The sequence below is a fragment of the Patagioenas fasciata genome, chromosome 18 (assembly GCF_037038585.1).
Source record: "Patagioenas fasciata isolate bPatFas1 chromosome 18, bPatFas1.hap1, whole genome shotgun sequence".
In the NCBI taxonomy this organism is placed as follows: domain Eukaryota; kingdom Metazoa; phylum Chordata; class Aves; order Columbiformes; family Columbidae; genus Patagioenas; species Patagioenas fasciata.
In genome coordinates this window covers 12,895,835-12,911,844 of record NC_092537.1, presented here as the reverse complement: position 1 = coordinate 12,911,844, position 16,010 = coordinate 12,895,835, and the positions used below count along the sequence as shown (strand labels likewise).

The 16,010-nt window shown below is 52.8% G+C and overlaps 1 protein-coding gene across 4 annotated transcripts in view; it reads right to left on the bottom strand.

Moving 5' to 3' along the window:
• GAS7 (growth arrest specific 7) overlaps positions 1–16,010 on the bottom strand; it is a 151,025-nt gene that overhangs the window by 8,449 nt on the left and 126,566 nt on the right. For all 4 annotated transcript variants that reach the window (XM_071816808.1, XM_065852036.2, XM_065852034.2 and 1 more), the window contains 3 exons: positions 5,090–5,213; positions 2,695–2,774; positions 294–392 (listed from right to left, as the gene is read on the bottom strand). In XM_071816808.1, the coding sequence (XP_071672909.1) occupies positions 294–392; positions 2,695–2,774; positions 5,090–5,213 (303 nt within the window). The remainder of the gene's footprint in view (positions 1–293; positions 393–2,694; positions 2,775–5,089; positions 5,214–16,010) is intronic.

Below are 16,010 nucleotides of genomic sequence, written 5' to 3'. Positions count from 1 at the left end.
ATGACCTCAAGGAGTCGTGCGTCATGCAGGGAGAGCTCATAATGGCTCGTGCTGGCCAAACGTAATTCAATTCACTGTGTCTCCCCCAGCAAAAAGCTGTGATCCAGTAGTATGAAATGTAACCAGGATCAGAGCATCTCGGAGGAGCAGGACTGCAGGGTGTCAGTCCAGTGGTGTTGCAAACTAACCAGCTGACTAATACACTTTTCACATCCGTCAGGCCAGGATAGCGACCGTTCTGCCCTGCTGAAGCGCAGGAAAGACCAAAGCGACCAAACGACAAGCAGACTTACACTTTGGTTGAACATGTCTGTCTCATGACGCAGCTGTGTGTACTGGCAAAGGTGCTGCCGAATCATCTCCACCCTTTCAACTTCTAGTCTCTCAAGCTCCTGGACATGAAGGAAAACAAGGCCATACTTTTATTGGAAGCTGAGCTTGAAGGCCCAGAGAAAGGATAACACACAAAATGTTGCTAGTCAGTGCGATACTACCCCAGGGTCACGCTTTGTGGGTGAACTCTGTGGTTGTACACCCCTCTATTTGCAGAGAATCAGAAACAGTAAGCAACAAAGGTCACTTCACCCAGAGCCTAATGACAGAAAAGGAGGTCAAAACCTTTCAAAAACTGAGACTACCCTGTCTTCAGGGATGCTGAAAACAAGAGGGAACCTGTTCCCTGCGAGAAGCTTTTCAGGCTTTGTTGCTTGAGGGAGCAGGAGGCCGCGCTGCGATGCACCGCTCAGAGGGCCTGCCTGCACTCGGTCTAACGCGACCCCCTTCAGAGCAGTTTCATCTGTTCACCAGATGATGAGCCACAACAAGTCTCCCCCTTGCTCAGCTGTCAGCAAGCAGACCTCAGTAACGCTTTAGTTGAAAAGGCAGGTGACTTCTAACTTTCCTCCTGATTCTTTTTGCCTCCCTCTTCTGGATTCTGATATTACACCCCAACATCTGCACTTAGTCCCTCCTTGTCCATCTGGGCAGCAGCAGTGGAAGCAGGATGCTGGGGAAGTCTGCCTTTAAGACATGTGCTGTGTGGACATGGATGTATCACTAAAGAGCTCTGTATTCACAGGGACACCAATGGGGTCAGATCTTAAAAAACCCTTGCCTTCAGAGGGCACTTCTGATGTCCACTTACTGGTCACCATGGTGGAGTGCAACCTGGGCATGTACGAGCAGGCAGGCGGCTACATTGCCTTCCCTGTGCTATTTGCAATTTGTTAAATGTCTTTTGGGAAAAAGATTCTTCGTGACAGCACAAAAATCTCAGGTGGCAGACGATCTGCCTGGGGAGGAGGAAAATCAAAGGAGCTCACTGTATGGACAGGACCGAAATAGACTGAGCTCCCATTGCTGTGCCAGTTGATGTACTGACATCATGGAAAAAATGACCCACTGCAAACTCAGTCTCCCTTATGCAGGGCACAGATGTCCAGGACCAGAACACAGAACCCAGTGTGCTAGGGCTGGTGAGAACACCATGTGCAGAACGTGCGTTGTATCTGCACCAGAAACCTCACAGAGCAAGTTATGCAAGTAAACGCAAATCTTCAGCTCTTAGCTCTCTCGACTTTGTATTGCATATGGACCAATCTGTATGTGAGCTGGTCAGATGCAGACTGTTTTTCAATTCAGATTTCGTAATCACATCTACCAAGACTTACCTTCGAACGCTTGTCAGCCTGCGTTTCACAACTGACAGAGCTGTTGTGCAGCCTGCAGGCTGCGACCTCTCTCTTGAGCTATTTACCAGCGCACTTCTCCGTCGTACTTCTCCTGGAGCAAAGACGCAGCTAACAGACACCAGTGGCACTGATGGTCAGTGTCATTTTTATCGGTGAGAAACCACCAGTGAAGGTGAGAATCAGATTCCTTATGTATAGGAATGCCAACTCTCTTGTTCTGCTTTTGGGAAGATATCCACCTCTTGGTTTTCCACTCATCCATCTGCCTTTGTTTATTTACTGCAGTTTAAATATTTCACTGAAACACTTCCAAATGCTGAGCAATTTATTACCCTGGTTCTCATTAGCAGGTGTTTACCATTTTGTGTTTGTCCAATGAGAAAAATACAGGCAAAAGACATTTTTATTTCCTGCTTTTGAAAGCAAATGGCTGTTGTCCAGAAAGGCTCTAAGGAATGACATGAAGGAGAGGCCTAAAGCTGAAGTACAGGTATTTCCAGGAATACAGCACATCAAAGCTGTATCTTGGCATCTTGGTGACTAACGCCAACGGTATATGCCCTCATGGTGAACACCGTGAGCCGTGTTATCTTCAGAGAAACAGAAAAACAGGCAATGAAAGCATGCCTCTTCTGAGCTGGTAATACTTGTGATGGAATAGTAAAATCACAGAACACAAAAATTAACTGATGCATAAGTGGATTCAGCGATTTACCACATATTTTACATGTCTTTCTTGTGCATTACTTCATCCTTCCTGGGGACAATTCCAGCATTCTGACCCCTAAGCAGCCCTGAACTGGTTTAATGCCTCTGCAAAGAAGCAATTATTTCTTCCTTCCCCTAATGATAAGAGTTTTTCTTAAGAAAGAAATACAGTGGGAGATTTATCACCCCGTTTTTCCCACTGCTTTGCCCTGTAACTACCTACAAGTGATGAATGTTTTGTGCCATTACGATTTTGCCGTGTTATACACGTAAGATACTACACAGAGTTACATACCAGAGTGGTGGTCACCATTTCCTCAAACCACTTGGACTGGGCTTGATTGTAAAGATCCACGCAGCGCATCAGGTCATCCCCTGAAAAGTTGAAGACAGCAACACGTGAGGCTTCTCTGGCCAGTGTTACAGAGCTCAGAAGGAAATTGCAGTTCAGCTTTTATAGAGAGACACAGAGAGTTTGAAGGTCAGTCCTGGTGGAGCTGGGGCAGTTCTGTTACATCATATTTGTCAGGTGCAGCGAAATGTTAACAAAATGCGTGCACATGATGCGTGGTAAAAGATCAGGGGTTGGAGCAAGAAAGAATAATGGGGGAATACAAGATTTTAAAAGGAAAATATGAACACAGAGTAATATTTTACAAAATGCCCAGAACCATGAAAGCAAGCTATTTCATTAAAAAAAATGGTCATAGACAGAAAGTTACATCTGAAAAATAAAATCACTAAAACAGGAAATCAAGGAATTATTGAGCTATAGGGTAGCGCTCTCTAGGTGAGTCTGCATTCTACGATGGGTCTGTTTTAAACAGGTTCCAGCTGTCTGAGATGGATGGACACTGATTTGCTGCCCCAGCCCGGCTGCACACTAACGCATCCTCCAGCCTCTGGGGACACACGATTCCAGCTGAACTCCGGCTTCCTCCTGCGTTCGGGGCAGTGACATAATACACTGCGGTTACTGCGATTTTTCCTTTGTTGCACAACTCTGACAGAGAGGGAAAGGTGGTTGGGAAATCTACAGGACTTGTCTCAGAGATTACTGCTTTCTGCCTAATAAAATCTTTTTCTTCTTTAAATGAGGCTCAATTACTCTTTCCCTAACAGTTTGATGCCTAAATCCTCCCCCGCCACACATCATACCAGTGGCACAAAGTCGGGGAGAGTGCTGGGGAGAATCACATCAAACTCCCCTCTACTCTGCCCTGGGGAGACCACACCTGGAATATTGTGTCCAGTTGTGGCCCCTCAGCTCCAGAAGGACAGGGAACTGCTGGAGAGAGTCCAGCGCAGCCACCAAGATGCTGAAGGGAGTGGAGCATCTCCCGTGTGAGGAAAGGCTGAGGGAGCTGGGGCTCTGGAGCTGGAGGAGACTGAGGGGTGACCTCATTCATGTTTACAGCTATATAAAGGGTGAGTATCAGGAGGATGGAGCCAGGCTCTTCTCAGTGACAACCAGTGATAGGACAAGGGGCAATGGGTGCAAACTGGAACACAAAAGGTTCCATTTAAATCTGAGAAGAAACTTCTCAGTAAGGGTGCCAGAACCGGGCCCAGGCTGCCCAGGGAGGTTGTGGAGTCTCCTTCTCTGCAGACATTCAAACCCCCTGGACCCCTTCCTGTGGAACCTCAGCTGGGTGTTCCTGCTCCATGGGGGGATTGACCTGGATGAGCTTTCCAGGTCCCTTCAGCCCCTCACATTCTGGGATTCTGTGATTCTGTGATCTTCAGCTCTCCCTTGCTCATTCAATAAATACCTATTACAATTTCTGAGGACTCGCAGAGAAAGGCTGTGGATTTGCTGATGGATAAGGAGCGTCTCTCATGGAGCTTCCTGTCACTAAAACGTAACTTTTTTTCTACTCAAATGGTTGTCTTTACACATGGTCACCCTGTGAAAGGCTCTTCTCAAAACCAAGACAGGCTGCCCTGAGGTTTTAAAAGCCTCAGAACTCTGCCAAGGAACGGACTTGCGAAGGGATGAAACACAGAATCCCTACTTAAAACACATTTTCAGCAAAGGTACTAACAGAGTTGCACATATCAGCTTTGCAGATATCAAAACAGTTCCTGATGGATCCCATAGAAGTGGTTTGGGCCTCTGTAAAACACGTATAGGTCACATCAAGTAGCTGTGTACTCATTACAGAGTATCATATGCTACTCTACCCTCAGTATCCCTTGAACAGAAGTTGTTTTAGTCACTGACTAGCAGGGAAAAAAAGAAAAAGGTTCACTTTCAAGGAAAAAGACAGTGATAGGTAGCATAACAGGCACCCACATAGCTGTGGGTGATTGGGATTTAGGAAAGAACCAATGAAGGAACTATGACTTAAGGAAGAAACATTCTTAGCAGAGCTTTGAACCTGACTTTGAAACTCTCACATTCCATCATCTCAGTACTTTCATTAAACAAAAGGGTAATTCACCTGCTTTTATTGTTCTCACCCCAGCTGTCAAAATAATAATTTGGGGACATCTGACTTGGAAAATACAGACTTCTTTCTTCAAAGGATTTAATACCAAATGGATTTGTAGCACAGATCACTTGGACTTTGTAGCCACAATAGTAAAAACCAAGCAACACCCGGGTGGATGGGCAGTTGCATCCCACCTGGTTCCTGCTGCCCATGGGGCTGCGCTCCCCGCGGGCACTGACACACACGGGCACTCACCGGCCTGCGTCGACTTCCGTCTCGCCTTCTTAATCTCCTCCTCTGTCTTGTTGCTGAGCTTCACCTCCAGCTGCTGCGTCTTCATTTCCAGATCCTTCTGTCTCTCTGTCAATGCTTTCCGGGCCTTGGAGTAATTAAAGAAGAATCACATGTTTTAGAGGAAAAGAGATGCCAGCTCTTTCAGCCATCTATCACTCCTTCACAGAAGTATTTGTCAACCAGGAGTCACGGACTCTGTATAAAACTGGGTCCTAACTGGGACTCAAGTTCTTAGGGCATCCTGTGGTGTTTAAAGCAGCATTCTACCAACATACAGAAGTTGTCATCAACAAATCACAAAAGCATCTGCACTTGTCATAGGTCCTTAGAAAGGCACAGTACGAAGGGCATCCTCAGGCTCCCACGTTTCTTAGTAACCTTCTCACTATTGCTGGAAGAAAGGGGAGCTGGAGCTTCTTCCAAATGTGTTAAGCAGCATCACAAAGACACTTCCACTTCCTTCTCTCAGGATCTAAATAGTTTAAAAATTTCAAGTCTCTTACAAAATCTATTTTTAAGTACCTTCTGGATTCAATATATGCTCACCAGAAACACTAACAATAGGAACTTTTACAGTTATTTCAGAAAAACTAATTCAGGTTCACGACAGCAACAGTTCACACTGTAGAAATCTAGAACCTGGGACCTGGTTACAACTGATTATTTAAATTACTTATTCAGGTTTTCAAAACCTGATTTATCAGTATCATTACAGAATTTATACAAGCAAATTAGTAAAGTGTCTTAACAAATAAACATCATTACAACATATGCATCACCTCATTTGCTGAAGTTTCCTAAACACAAAATAAAAATCAATTGTTTTGTATGCAGCTCACATTTCTTCTTTAGTCAGTTAGAGTGTTTCAAACTAAATTTGGATGATTATATTTTGTTAGCACCCTGCCGTTTCCTACAGCTCACAACGCTCTTAAGGCATCACTTGAATTGGTTCCCTGTGCAGTTTCACAGCACCTGTGCTTGGCCCAGCAGGGCGCCAGAGAAGCTGCAGGAAAGCAACGCTGCACACAGGGCTCTTCCCTTTCCTGATTCCTTCTTCTGAAGGATATTCTAACTCATTCTTTTCAATATCCCTACTGAGTGATACATGGAATTGACAATTAACTAATTAACACCTAAAGAACTAACACTTGACACTTAAGGAACTAACCCTACCCCACATCACTAAAGACACTTAAAGAGCTGACCCCTTAACCCACATCACTACTGCCCAGCCTTGCTTAGCTCTGTGTAACTTATTGTACGAAAAACAGGACTTCACTGACGCCTTGCAAAGATAATAATCCTTGGGTGAACTAGATTACAGAAACGTGGGCACAGGACAGGAGATACGCCAGTTTGAACCGGCTCAGCAGTCTGAGACCCAACCAGCTCATCACACTGGACCACAGGTGACCGTGTACAGAAAGAGAGGACCTGGAGTCACAATCACTGCGCAGCTAAAAGCAGGACGAGCCAGAGGAGGACACCAATGCAATTTCTGCTTGGCTTTTGCGTTAGGTTACACCATGCTGCACACAGTGCTGCCTTCATAAAGGGAAGAGACAGAACATGGCCGTAGATAGGGAAGATGAATACAAGGAAGCGGATGAGGGGACCTGTCAGTCTGGTCTCGGTGCCAGGGAAGGTCATGGAGCACAACATCCTGAGTGATAGCACACAGCACAGGCAAGAAAACCATGTGATCAGGCCCACTCCACACGGGTTTCTAAAAGGCAGGTCCCGCTTCACCAACCTGGTGTCCTTCTGCAACAAGGTGTCCCACCTAGGAGACGAGGGAAAGGCTGTGCATGCTGTGTCATTAGACTTGAGTAAAGCCTTTGACAGCGTATCCCACAGCATTCTCCTGGAGAAGCTGGCAGCTCCTGGCCTGCAGGGCTGTACTCTGCAGCGGATAAAGAACTTCTCCCCAAGGGGCAAGAGACAGGACAAGAGGAAATGGCCTCGCGCTGCGCCAGGGGACGTTCAGATTGGATAGCAGGAAAAAATTCTTCCCGCCAGGCTGCTGAAGCAGTCTGTTCTTTCTAAAGCAGGAAGGGACACAGCCAATGTCTCTGTGCTGCAAGTTCCTATTGCAGCCTCCAACTTGCTGAGTTTCTGCAGAGCTCAGAAAGAAAAAGCCCAACTTGTCTCCTTTGGAAATCCAGCTTTTTCCCAGAGGAGGATGGCCCCAAAAGGCTATGGAAGAGAAAAAACTAGGAGTGAATTCCACCTCCGCTACCTTCCATCCACACCCTGGAGGCGGGTGGCCTGCTGCTTCTCATGCTGGGAGGCAGCTCAGGAGCTTTTGTCGCTGCTCTGCTTGGCCTGGCTTATCTTCCCCAGTTGGATGCGGTGCCGTGAGCGTTGCCACTTTGGACACTGTCCCCAAGGCCTTCAGTTGAAAGCCCACCTCACCAAGCTGGCCAGCCTGCTGCCAAATGTTCCCTCGCCTCTTCTAGACAGGTGGATCCCATCCCTCCCCAGCTGCTTCTAGTCATCACCAGTGCCCCACTGGCAGAAAAGCCAGCATCCTTCAGGACGGCACCAGCCACCAAGCCCGCAGCTAAGATGCATTCTCCATTTCTGCCTGCCCCCTTTCCTCCCAACGGTAGGAGGGAGGAGAAGATGACTTGGGCACCACTTGAATTCACTGGCACCCCCAGGCCTTTAGAGTCCTCCTGCATTCTAGCCAGGTTCCGCCTTGCGCTGCCATTTGTGCCCACACGGAAGAGTGGCTGTGCTGTACAGGGGCAGAGCGAGATGAGAGCCTGCAAAGGGATGGCCATCAACATTGAGGTCAAGTTCAGCTACCGCAGGAACCAAGCGGAGAAGAACCTTTCTGAGGGGGGAGGATGGCTGCCGGCCATGACGGGACGGTTGGGAAGAACCGCTCAAGGCAGCATGGAACTCCAAGTGGTTGGGATTCTGAAACTGGTGAAAAGGCAGGTTGGTACATCCATAACCACCATTGAGGGGGTCACCCCCATCCCTGCTGCGCAGCCCACACCAGAGTGCCCATGCAACAACCCAGGTGTGATGGCACGGCCCGTGTTCCATCTGCAGCGCCGGTGCCCGGCAACAACCACAACACAGCGACCCCCTCCAGAAGCCACCACAGCCTGCCTGCTCTCCCCTTCTCCAGTTCTTCCTGCCTGCCCTGCTCCCACTCCAGCCCTTCTCTCCCGTTCCCAGTGCCCCAGCCACTCAACCCGACCCTTCCCACCGACACCCAGCACCTCCGTCCCTCCGTCCTTCCCTCGCTGTGTTTTCTACGAGGAGAGCGCGACTGCTCGAGGTACGCTCCCGCTCCACGGCTTTGGGCACCTCCACTGCCCGGCCAGGCTGGAGCAGGCACCGCGGGGATGGCGTGGCGTGGGGTGGGGAACCCACTATGGGGAGCTCGGGGACCAGGAGCTCAGCTCGTCCTCTCCACCCACCCCTGCAAGGCCACGGGCTGGGAGAAGCCCTTCTGGGCTGCTCGTCCCCTGCTGAAATCCAGCATCCCTGCCCGGGGGACACGGCCCCAGGGGAGCCCAGGGCACCCCGGGCTCGTGCCGGAGGGATGCTCGGCGGGAGCAGCGGCTGCTGCCCGCAGCCTGAGCCCGTGCCTCCTCTGCCCCTTTCCAGGCTGGAGCCGGGGCAGCCCAGCCCTGCCCGGGGAGCAGCGCGCAGCCAAAAAAACCACCAGCACAGGCTAAGGAGCTACTGGGCTCCGAGGGAGGTGTGGGGCCAGGCTCCGTGCCTGGGACCCCCGACGGCACAGGGACATGGCTGCTCACCCCTGCCCTCTCTGTTCCCACAGACCTGCAAGGACCACCGGTAAAAGAAGATGCCAAAGCGCAGCAAGGAAAGGAGCGTCAAGCGACAGGTGCTGGCCCGGGGCTGCTGGTGGCCCAGGAGCTGCCCAAACTCCAGGCAGCTCCTGCTGGGGACGTGCCCAGGGGACCCGTCACCCCACAGCTCTCCATGGGCACTGAAAGGGCTCAGGGCTGCTGAGACCCCCATCCTACAGCTCTGCTGGGCTGCCCAGGGCAGGACCAATGCAATTTCCGCTTGGCTTTTGCCTTAGGTTACACCACGCTGCGCACGGCGCTGCCTTCTGACCGGGAAGAGAAGGAAGATGGATGCGGATTGGAAAGGGGAGGAGGACATGGAAGTGGATGAGTGGGTGGAGGAAATGGAAGTGGACGCGGAGGTGGAGGAAGAGATGGAAGTCGATCAAGATCTGGGAGAACCGATGGAGGTGGATGGCTAGCTGGAGAAGATCTGGACGTGGATGTCGAAGATGGGGTGGGGTGGGGTGGGCTACTGAAGGGGGAGTTTTGCAGTTTGTTCATGTTAGCGTGTTCGTAGGATTTGGGTTGTTGGCGTTGGGGGTTTTTTCTGCGTATAGTTTGTTGTAGTTCGGGGGTTTTTTCTGTATATAGTTGGTTCTAGTTTGGGGTTCTTCCTGTATATAGTTTGTTGTAGTTTGGGGTTTTTCCTGTATATAGTTTGTTGTAGTTTGGGGTTTTTCCTGTAAAGAGGTTTACTCTTGTGTTTTTCTCTGTAAATACATTTATCCATGTTTTTTCAGACCTGTGCTCTCTGACTTTCTCTGGTATTTGCAGAGTCGCGGTTTCCGCTCGCTCGGGGTTGCTGGGGCTGGAGGTGGCTGGGGGTGCTGGCACGGCCGCCCCGGGGACAGGGGGTCCCTGTGCACAGAGGGGTCCCACCTGCAGAGCTCAGGGCCCTGGGCACCAGTGGGGTTGGTTCATGGGCTGCTGGAAGGAAAAGTGGTGTCCCCAACAGCAAAGCTGTCACCAGCAACAAGTGAGCTCTGACCTGACCAAGCCCTGCATGGATACCATCCCAAGAAAGACAGAAGGACTCGTGGGCAACGGGGAGATCGCCTTGGGCATCGTGACCATGAAATGACTGAGCATTCTGTTCTCGGAGCAGTTAGGAGGGTGCTCAGCAGAACTGCTACCTTGCACTTCCCAAGGGCAGACCCGGACCTGTTCAGGAGGCTGCCTGGCAGAGTCCCTCGGGAAGCAGTCCTGAAGGACAAAGCAGCCCAGGAAAACTGGTCTCTCTTCCAGAAGGAAATCTTAGAGGCGCAGGCTGTCCCCGTCTGCCTAAAGACGAGCCGGCGGGGAAGACGTTCCGGCCTGGCCGAATAGAGGGCTGCGGCTGGAACTTGGGAATCAAAGGAGAATTGATAACCAGGGAAAGGCTGGGGTACTCAATGTCTTCTTTGCCTCAGTCTTTAAGGGTCAGAGCGGTTGTGCTCCAGGTCCCCAGCCCCCTGAGACAGGAGACAGGCTTGGGCTGCAGAATGAAGCCCCAAGAATCCAAGGGGAAATGGTTAGCGAGCTGCTACACCACTTGCACACCCACAAGTCTAGGGGGTCAGACGGGATACACCCAAGGGTCCTGAGGGAGCCGGCCAAGGTGATCCCTAAGCCACTTTGCATTATCCATCAGCAATCCTGGCTAACTGGGGAGGTCCCGCTTCACGGGGAGTTGGCTCACGTGACGCCCATCTACAAGAAAGGCTGGAAGAAGGATCCGGGGACCTGTCAGTCTGGTCTCGGTGCCAGGGAAGGTCATGGAGCACAACATCCTGAGTGATAGCACACAGCACAGGCAAGAAAACCATGTGATCAGGCCCACTCCACACGGGTTTCTAAAAGGCAGGTCCCGCTTCACCAACCTGGTGTCCTTCTGCAACAAGGTGTCCCACCTAGGAGACGAGGGAAAGGCTGCGCATGCTGTGTCATTAGACTTGAGTAAAGCCTTTGACAGCGTATCCCACAGCATTCTCCTGGAGAAGCTGGCAGCTCCTGGCCTGCAGGGCTGTACTCTGCAGCGGATAAAGAACTTCTCCCCAAGGGGCAAGAGACAGGACAAGAGGAAATGGCCTCGCGCTGCGCCAGGGGACGTTCAGATTGGATAGCAGGAAAAAATTCTTCCCGCCAGGCTGCTGAAGCAGTCTGTTCTTTCTAAAGCAGGAAGGGACACAGCCAATGTCTCTGTGCTGCAAGTTCCTATTGCAGCCTCCAACTTGCTGAGTTTCTGCAGAGCTCAGAAAGAAAAAGCCCAACTTGTCTCCTTTGGAAATCCAGCTTTTTCCCAGAGGAGGATGGCCCCAAAAGGCTATGGAAGAGAAAAAACTAGGAGTGAATTCCACCTCCGCTACCTTCCATCCACACCCTGGAGGCGGGTGGCCTGCTGCTTCTCATGCTGGGAGGCAGCTCAGGAGCTTTTGTCGCTGCTCTGCTTGGCCTGGCTTATCTTCCCCAGTTGGATGCGGTGCCGTGAGCGTTGCCACTTTGGACACTGTCCCCAAGGCCTTCAGTTGAAAGCCCACCTCACCAAGCTGGCCAGCCTGCTGCCAAACATTCCCTCGCCTCTTCTAGACAGGTGGATCCCATCCCTCCCCAGCTGCTTCTAGTCATCACCAGTGTCCCACTGGCAGAAGAGCCAGCATCCTTCCGGACGGCACCAGCCACCAAGCCCGCAGCTAAGATGCATTCTCCATTTCTGCCTGCCCCCTTTCCTCCCAACGGTAGGAGGGAGGAGAAGATGACTTGGGCACCACTTGAATTCACTGGCACCCCCAGGCCTTTAGAGTCTTCCTGCATTCTAGCCAGGTTCCGCCTTGCGCTGCCATTCGTGCCCACACGGAAGAGTGGCTGTGCTGTACAGGGGCAGAGCGAGATGAGAGCCTGCAAAGGGATGGCCATCAACATTGAGGTCAAGTTCAGCTACCGCAGGAACCAAGCGGAGAAGAACCTTTCTGAGGGGGGAGGATGGCTGCCGGCCATGACGGGACGGTTGGGAAGAACCGCTCAAGGCAGCATGGAACTCCAAGTGGTTGGGATTCTGAAACTGGTGAAAAGGCAGGTTGGTACATCCATAACCACCATTGAGGGGGTCACCCCCATCCCTGCTGCGCAGCCCACACCAGAGTGCCCATGCAACAACCCAGGTGTGATGGCACGGCCCGTGTTCCATCTGCAGCGCCGGTGCCCGGCAACAACCACAACACAGCGACCCCCTCCAGAAGCCACCACAGCCTGCCTGCTCTCCCCTTCTCCAGTTCTTCCTGCCTGCCCTGCTCCCACTCCAGCCCTTCTCTCCCGTTCCCAGTGCCCCAGCCACTCAACCCGACCCTTCCCACCGACACCCAGCACCTCCGTCCCTCCGTCCTTCCCTCGCTGTGTTTTCTACGAGGAGAGCGCGACTGCTCGAGGTACGCTCCCGCTCCACGGCTTTGGGCACCTCCACTGCCCGGCCAGGCTGGAGCAGGCACCGCGGGGATGGCGTGGCGTGGGGTGGGGAACCCACTCTGGGGAGCTCGGGGACCAGGAGCTCAGCTCGTCCTCTCCACCCACCCCTGCAAGGCCACGGGCTGGGAGAAGCCCTTCTGGGCTGCTCGTCCCCTGCTGAAATCCAGCATCCCTGCCCGGGGGACACGGCCCCAGGGGAGCCCAGGGCACCCCGGGCTCGTGCCGGAGGGATGCTCGGCGGGAGCAGCGGCTGCTGCCCGCAGCCTGAGCCCGTGCCTCCTCTGCCCCTTTCCAGGCTGGAGCCGGGGCAGCCCAGCCCTGCCCGGGGAGCAGCGCGCAGCCAAAAAAACCACCAGCACAGGCTAAGGAGCTACTGGGCTCCGAGGGAGGTGTGGGGCCGGGCTCCGTGCCTGGGACCCCCGACGGCGCAGGGACATGGCTGCTCACCCCTGCCCTCTCTGTTCCCACAGACCTGCAAGAACCACCGGCAAAAGAAGATGCCAAAGCGCAGCAAGGAAAGGAGCGTCAAGCGACAGGTGCTGGCCCGGGGCTGCTGGTGGCCCAGGAGCTGCCCAAACTCCAGGCAGCTCCTGCTGGGGACGTGCCCAGGGGACCCGTCACCCCACAGCTCTCCATGGGCACTGAAAGGGCTCAGGGCTGCTGAGACCCCCATCCTACAGCTCTGCTGGGCTGCCCAGGGCAGGACCAATGCAATTTCCGCTTGGCTTTTGCCTTAGGTTACACCACGCTGCGCACGGCGCTGCCTTCTGACCGGGAAGAGAAGGAAGATGGATGCGGATTGGAAAGGGGAGGAGGACATGGAAGTGGATGAGTGGGTGGAGGAAATGGAAGTGGACGCGGAGGTGGAGGAAGAGATGGAAGTCGATCAAGATCTGGGAGAACCGATGGAGGTGGATGGCTAGCTGGAGAAGATCTGGACGTGGATGTCGAAGATGGGGTGGGGTGGGGTGGGCTACTGAAGGGGGAGTTTTGCAGTTTGTTCATGTTAGCGTGTTCGTAGGATTTGGGTTGTTGGCGTTGGGGGTTTTTTCTGCGTATAGTTTGTTGTAGTTCGGGGGTTTTTTCTGTATATAGTTGGTTCTAGTTTGGGGTTCTTCCTGTATATAGTTTGTTGTAGTTTGGGGTTTTTCCTGTATATAGTTTGTTGTAGTTTGGGGTTTTTCCTGTAAAGAGGTTTACTCTTGTGTTTTTCTCTGTAAATACATTTATCCATGTTTTTTCAGACCTGTGCTCTCTGACTTTCTCTGGTATTTGCAGAGTCGCGGTTTCCGCTCGCTCGGGGTTGCTGGGGCTGGAGGTGGCTGGGGGTGCTGGCACGGCCGCCCCGGGGACAGGGGGTCCCTGTGCACAGAGGGGTCCCACCTGCAGAGCTCAGGGCACTGGGCACCAGTGGGGTTGGTTCATGGGCTGCTGGAAGGAAAAGTGGTGTCCCCAACAGCAAAGCTGTCACCAGCAACAAGTGAGCTCTGACCTGACCAAGCCCTGCATGGATACCATCCCAAGAAAGACAGAAGGACTCGTGGGCAACGGGGAGGTCGCCTTGGGCATCGTGACCATGAAAGGACTGAGCATTCTGTTCTCGGAGCAGTTAGGAGGGTGCTCAGCAGAACTGCTACCTTGCACTTCCCAAGGGCAGACCCGGACCTGTTCAGGAGGCTGCCTGGCAGAGTCCCTCGGGAAGCAGTCCTGAAGGACAAAGCAGCCCAGGAAAACTGGTCTCTCTTCCAGAAGGAAATCTTAGAGGCGCAGGCTGTCCCCGTCTGCCTAAAGACGAGCCGGCGGGGAAGACGTTCCGGCCTGGCCGAATAGAGGGCTGCGGCTGGAACTTGGGAATCAAAGGAGAATTGATAACCAGGGAAAGGCTGGGGTACTCAATGTCTTCTTTGCCTCAGTCTTTAAGGGTCAGAGCGGTTGTGCTCCAGGTCCCCAGCCCCCTGAGACAGGAGACAGGCTTGGGCTGCAGAATGAAGCCCCAAGAATCCAAGGGGAAATGGTTAGCGAGCTGCTACACCACTTGCACACCCACAAGTCTAGGGGGTCAGACGGGATACACCCAAGGGTCCTGAGGGAGCCGGCCAAGGTGATCCCTAAGCCACTTTGCATTATCCATCAGCAATCCTGGCTAACTGGGGAGGTCCCGCTTCACGGGGAGTTGGCTCACGTGATGCCCATCTACAAGAAAGGCTGGAAGAAGGATCCGGGGACCTGTCAGTCTGGTCTCGGTGCCAGGGAAGGTCATGGAGCACAACATCCTGAGTGATAGCACACAGCACAGGCAAGAAAACCATGTGATCAGGCCCACTCCACACGGGTTTCTAAAAGGCAGGTCCCGCTTCACCAACCTGGTGTCCTTCTGCAACAAGGTGTCCCACCTAGGAGACGAGGGAAAGGCTGCGCATGCTGTGTCATTAGACTTGAGTAAAGCCTTTGACAGCGTATCCCACAGCATTCTCCTGGAGAAGCTGGCAGCTCCTGGCCTGCAGGGCTGTACTCTGCAGCGGATAAAGAACTTCTCCCCAAGGGGCAAGAGACAGGACAAGAGGAAATGGCCTCGCGCTGCGCCAGGGGACGTTCAGATTGGATAGCAGGAAAAAATTCTTCCCGCCAGGCTGCTGAAGCAGTCTGTTCTTTCTAAAGCAGGAAGGGACACAGCCAATGTCTCTGTGCTGCAAGTTCCTATTGCAGCCTCCAACTTGCTGAGTTTCTGCAGAGCTCAGAAAGAAAAAGCCCAACTTGTCTCCTTTGGAAATCCAGCTTTTTCCCAGAGGAGGATGGCCCCAAAAGGCTATGGAAGAGAAAAAACTAGGAGTGAATTCCACCTCCGCTCCCTTCCATCCACACCCTGGAGACGGGTGGCCTGCTGCTTCTCATGCTGGGAGGCAGCTCAGGAGCTTTTGTCGCTGCTCTGCTTGGCCTGGCTTATCTTCCCCAGTTGGATGCGGTGGCGTGAGCGTTGCCACTTTGGACACTGTCCCCAAGGCCTTCAGTTGAAAGCCCACCTCACCAAGCTGGCCAGCCTGCTGCCAGACATTCCCTCGCCTCTTCTAGACAGGTGGATCCCATCCCTCCCCAGCTGCTTCTAGTCATCACCAGTGTCCCATTGGCAGAAGAGCCAGCATCCTTCAGGACGGCACCAGCCACCAAGCCCGCAGCTAAGATGCATTCTCCATTTCTGCCTGCCCCCTTTCCTCCCAACGGTAGGAGGGAGGAGAAGATGACTGGGGCACCACTTGAATTCACTGGCACCCCCAGGCCTTTAGAGTCTTCCTGCATTCTAGCCAGGTTCCGCCTTGCGCTGCCATTTGTGCCCACACGGAAGAGTGGCTGTGCTGTACAGGGGCAGAGCGAGATGAGAGCCTGCAAAGGGATGGCCATCAACATTGAGGTCAAGTTCAGCTATCGCAGGAACCAAGCGGAGAAGAACCTTTCTGAGGGGGGAGGATGGCTGCCGGCCATGACGGGACGGTTGGGAAGAACCGCTCAAGGCAGCATGGAACTCCAAGTGGTTGGGATTCTGAAACTGGTGAAAAGGCAGGTTGGTACATCCATAACCACCATTGAGGGGGTCACCCCCATCCCTGCTG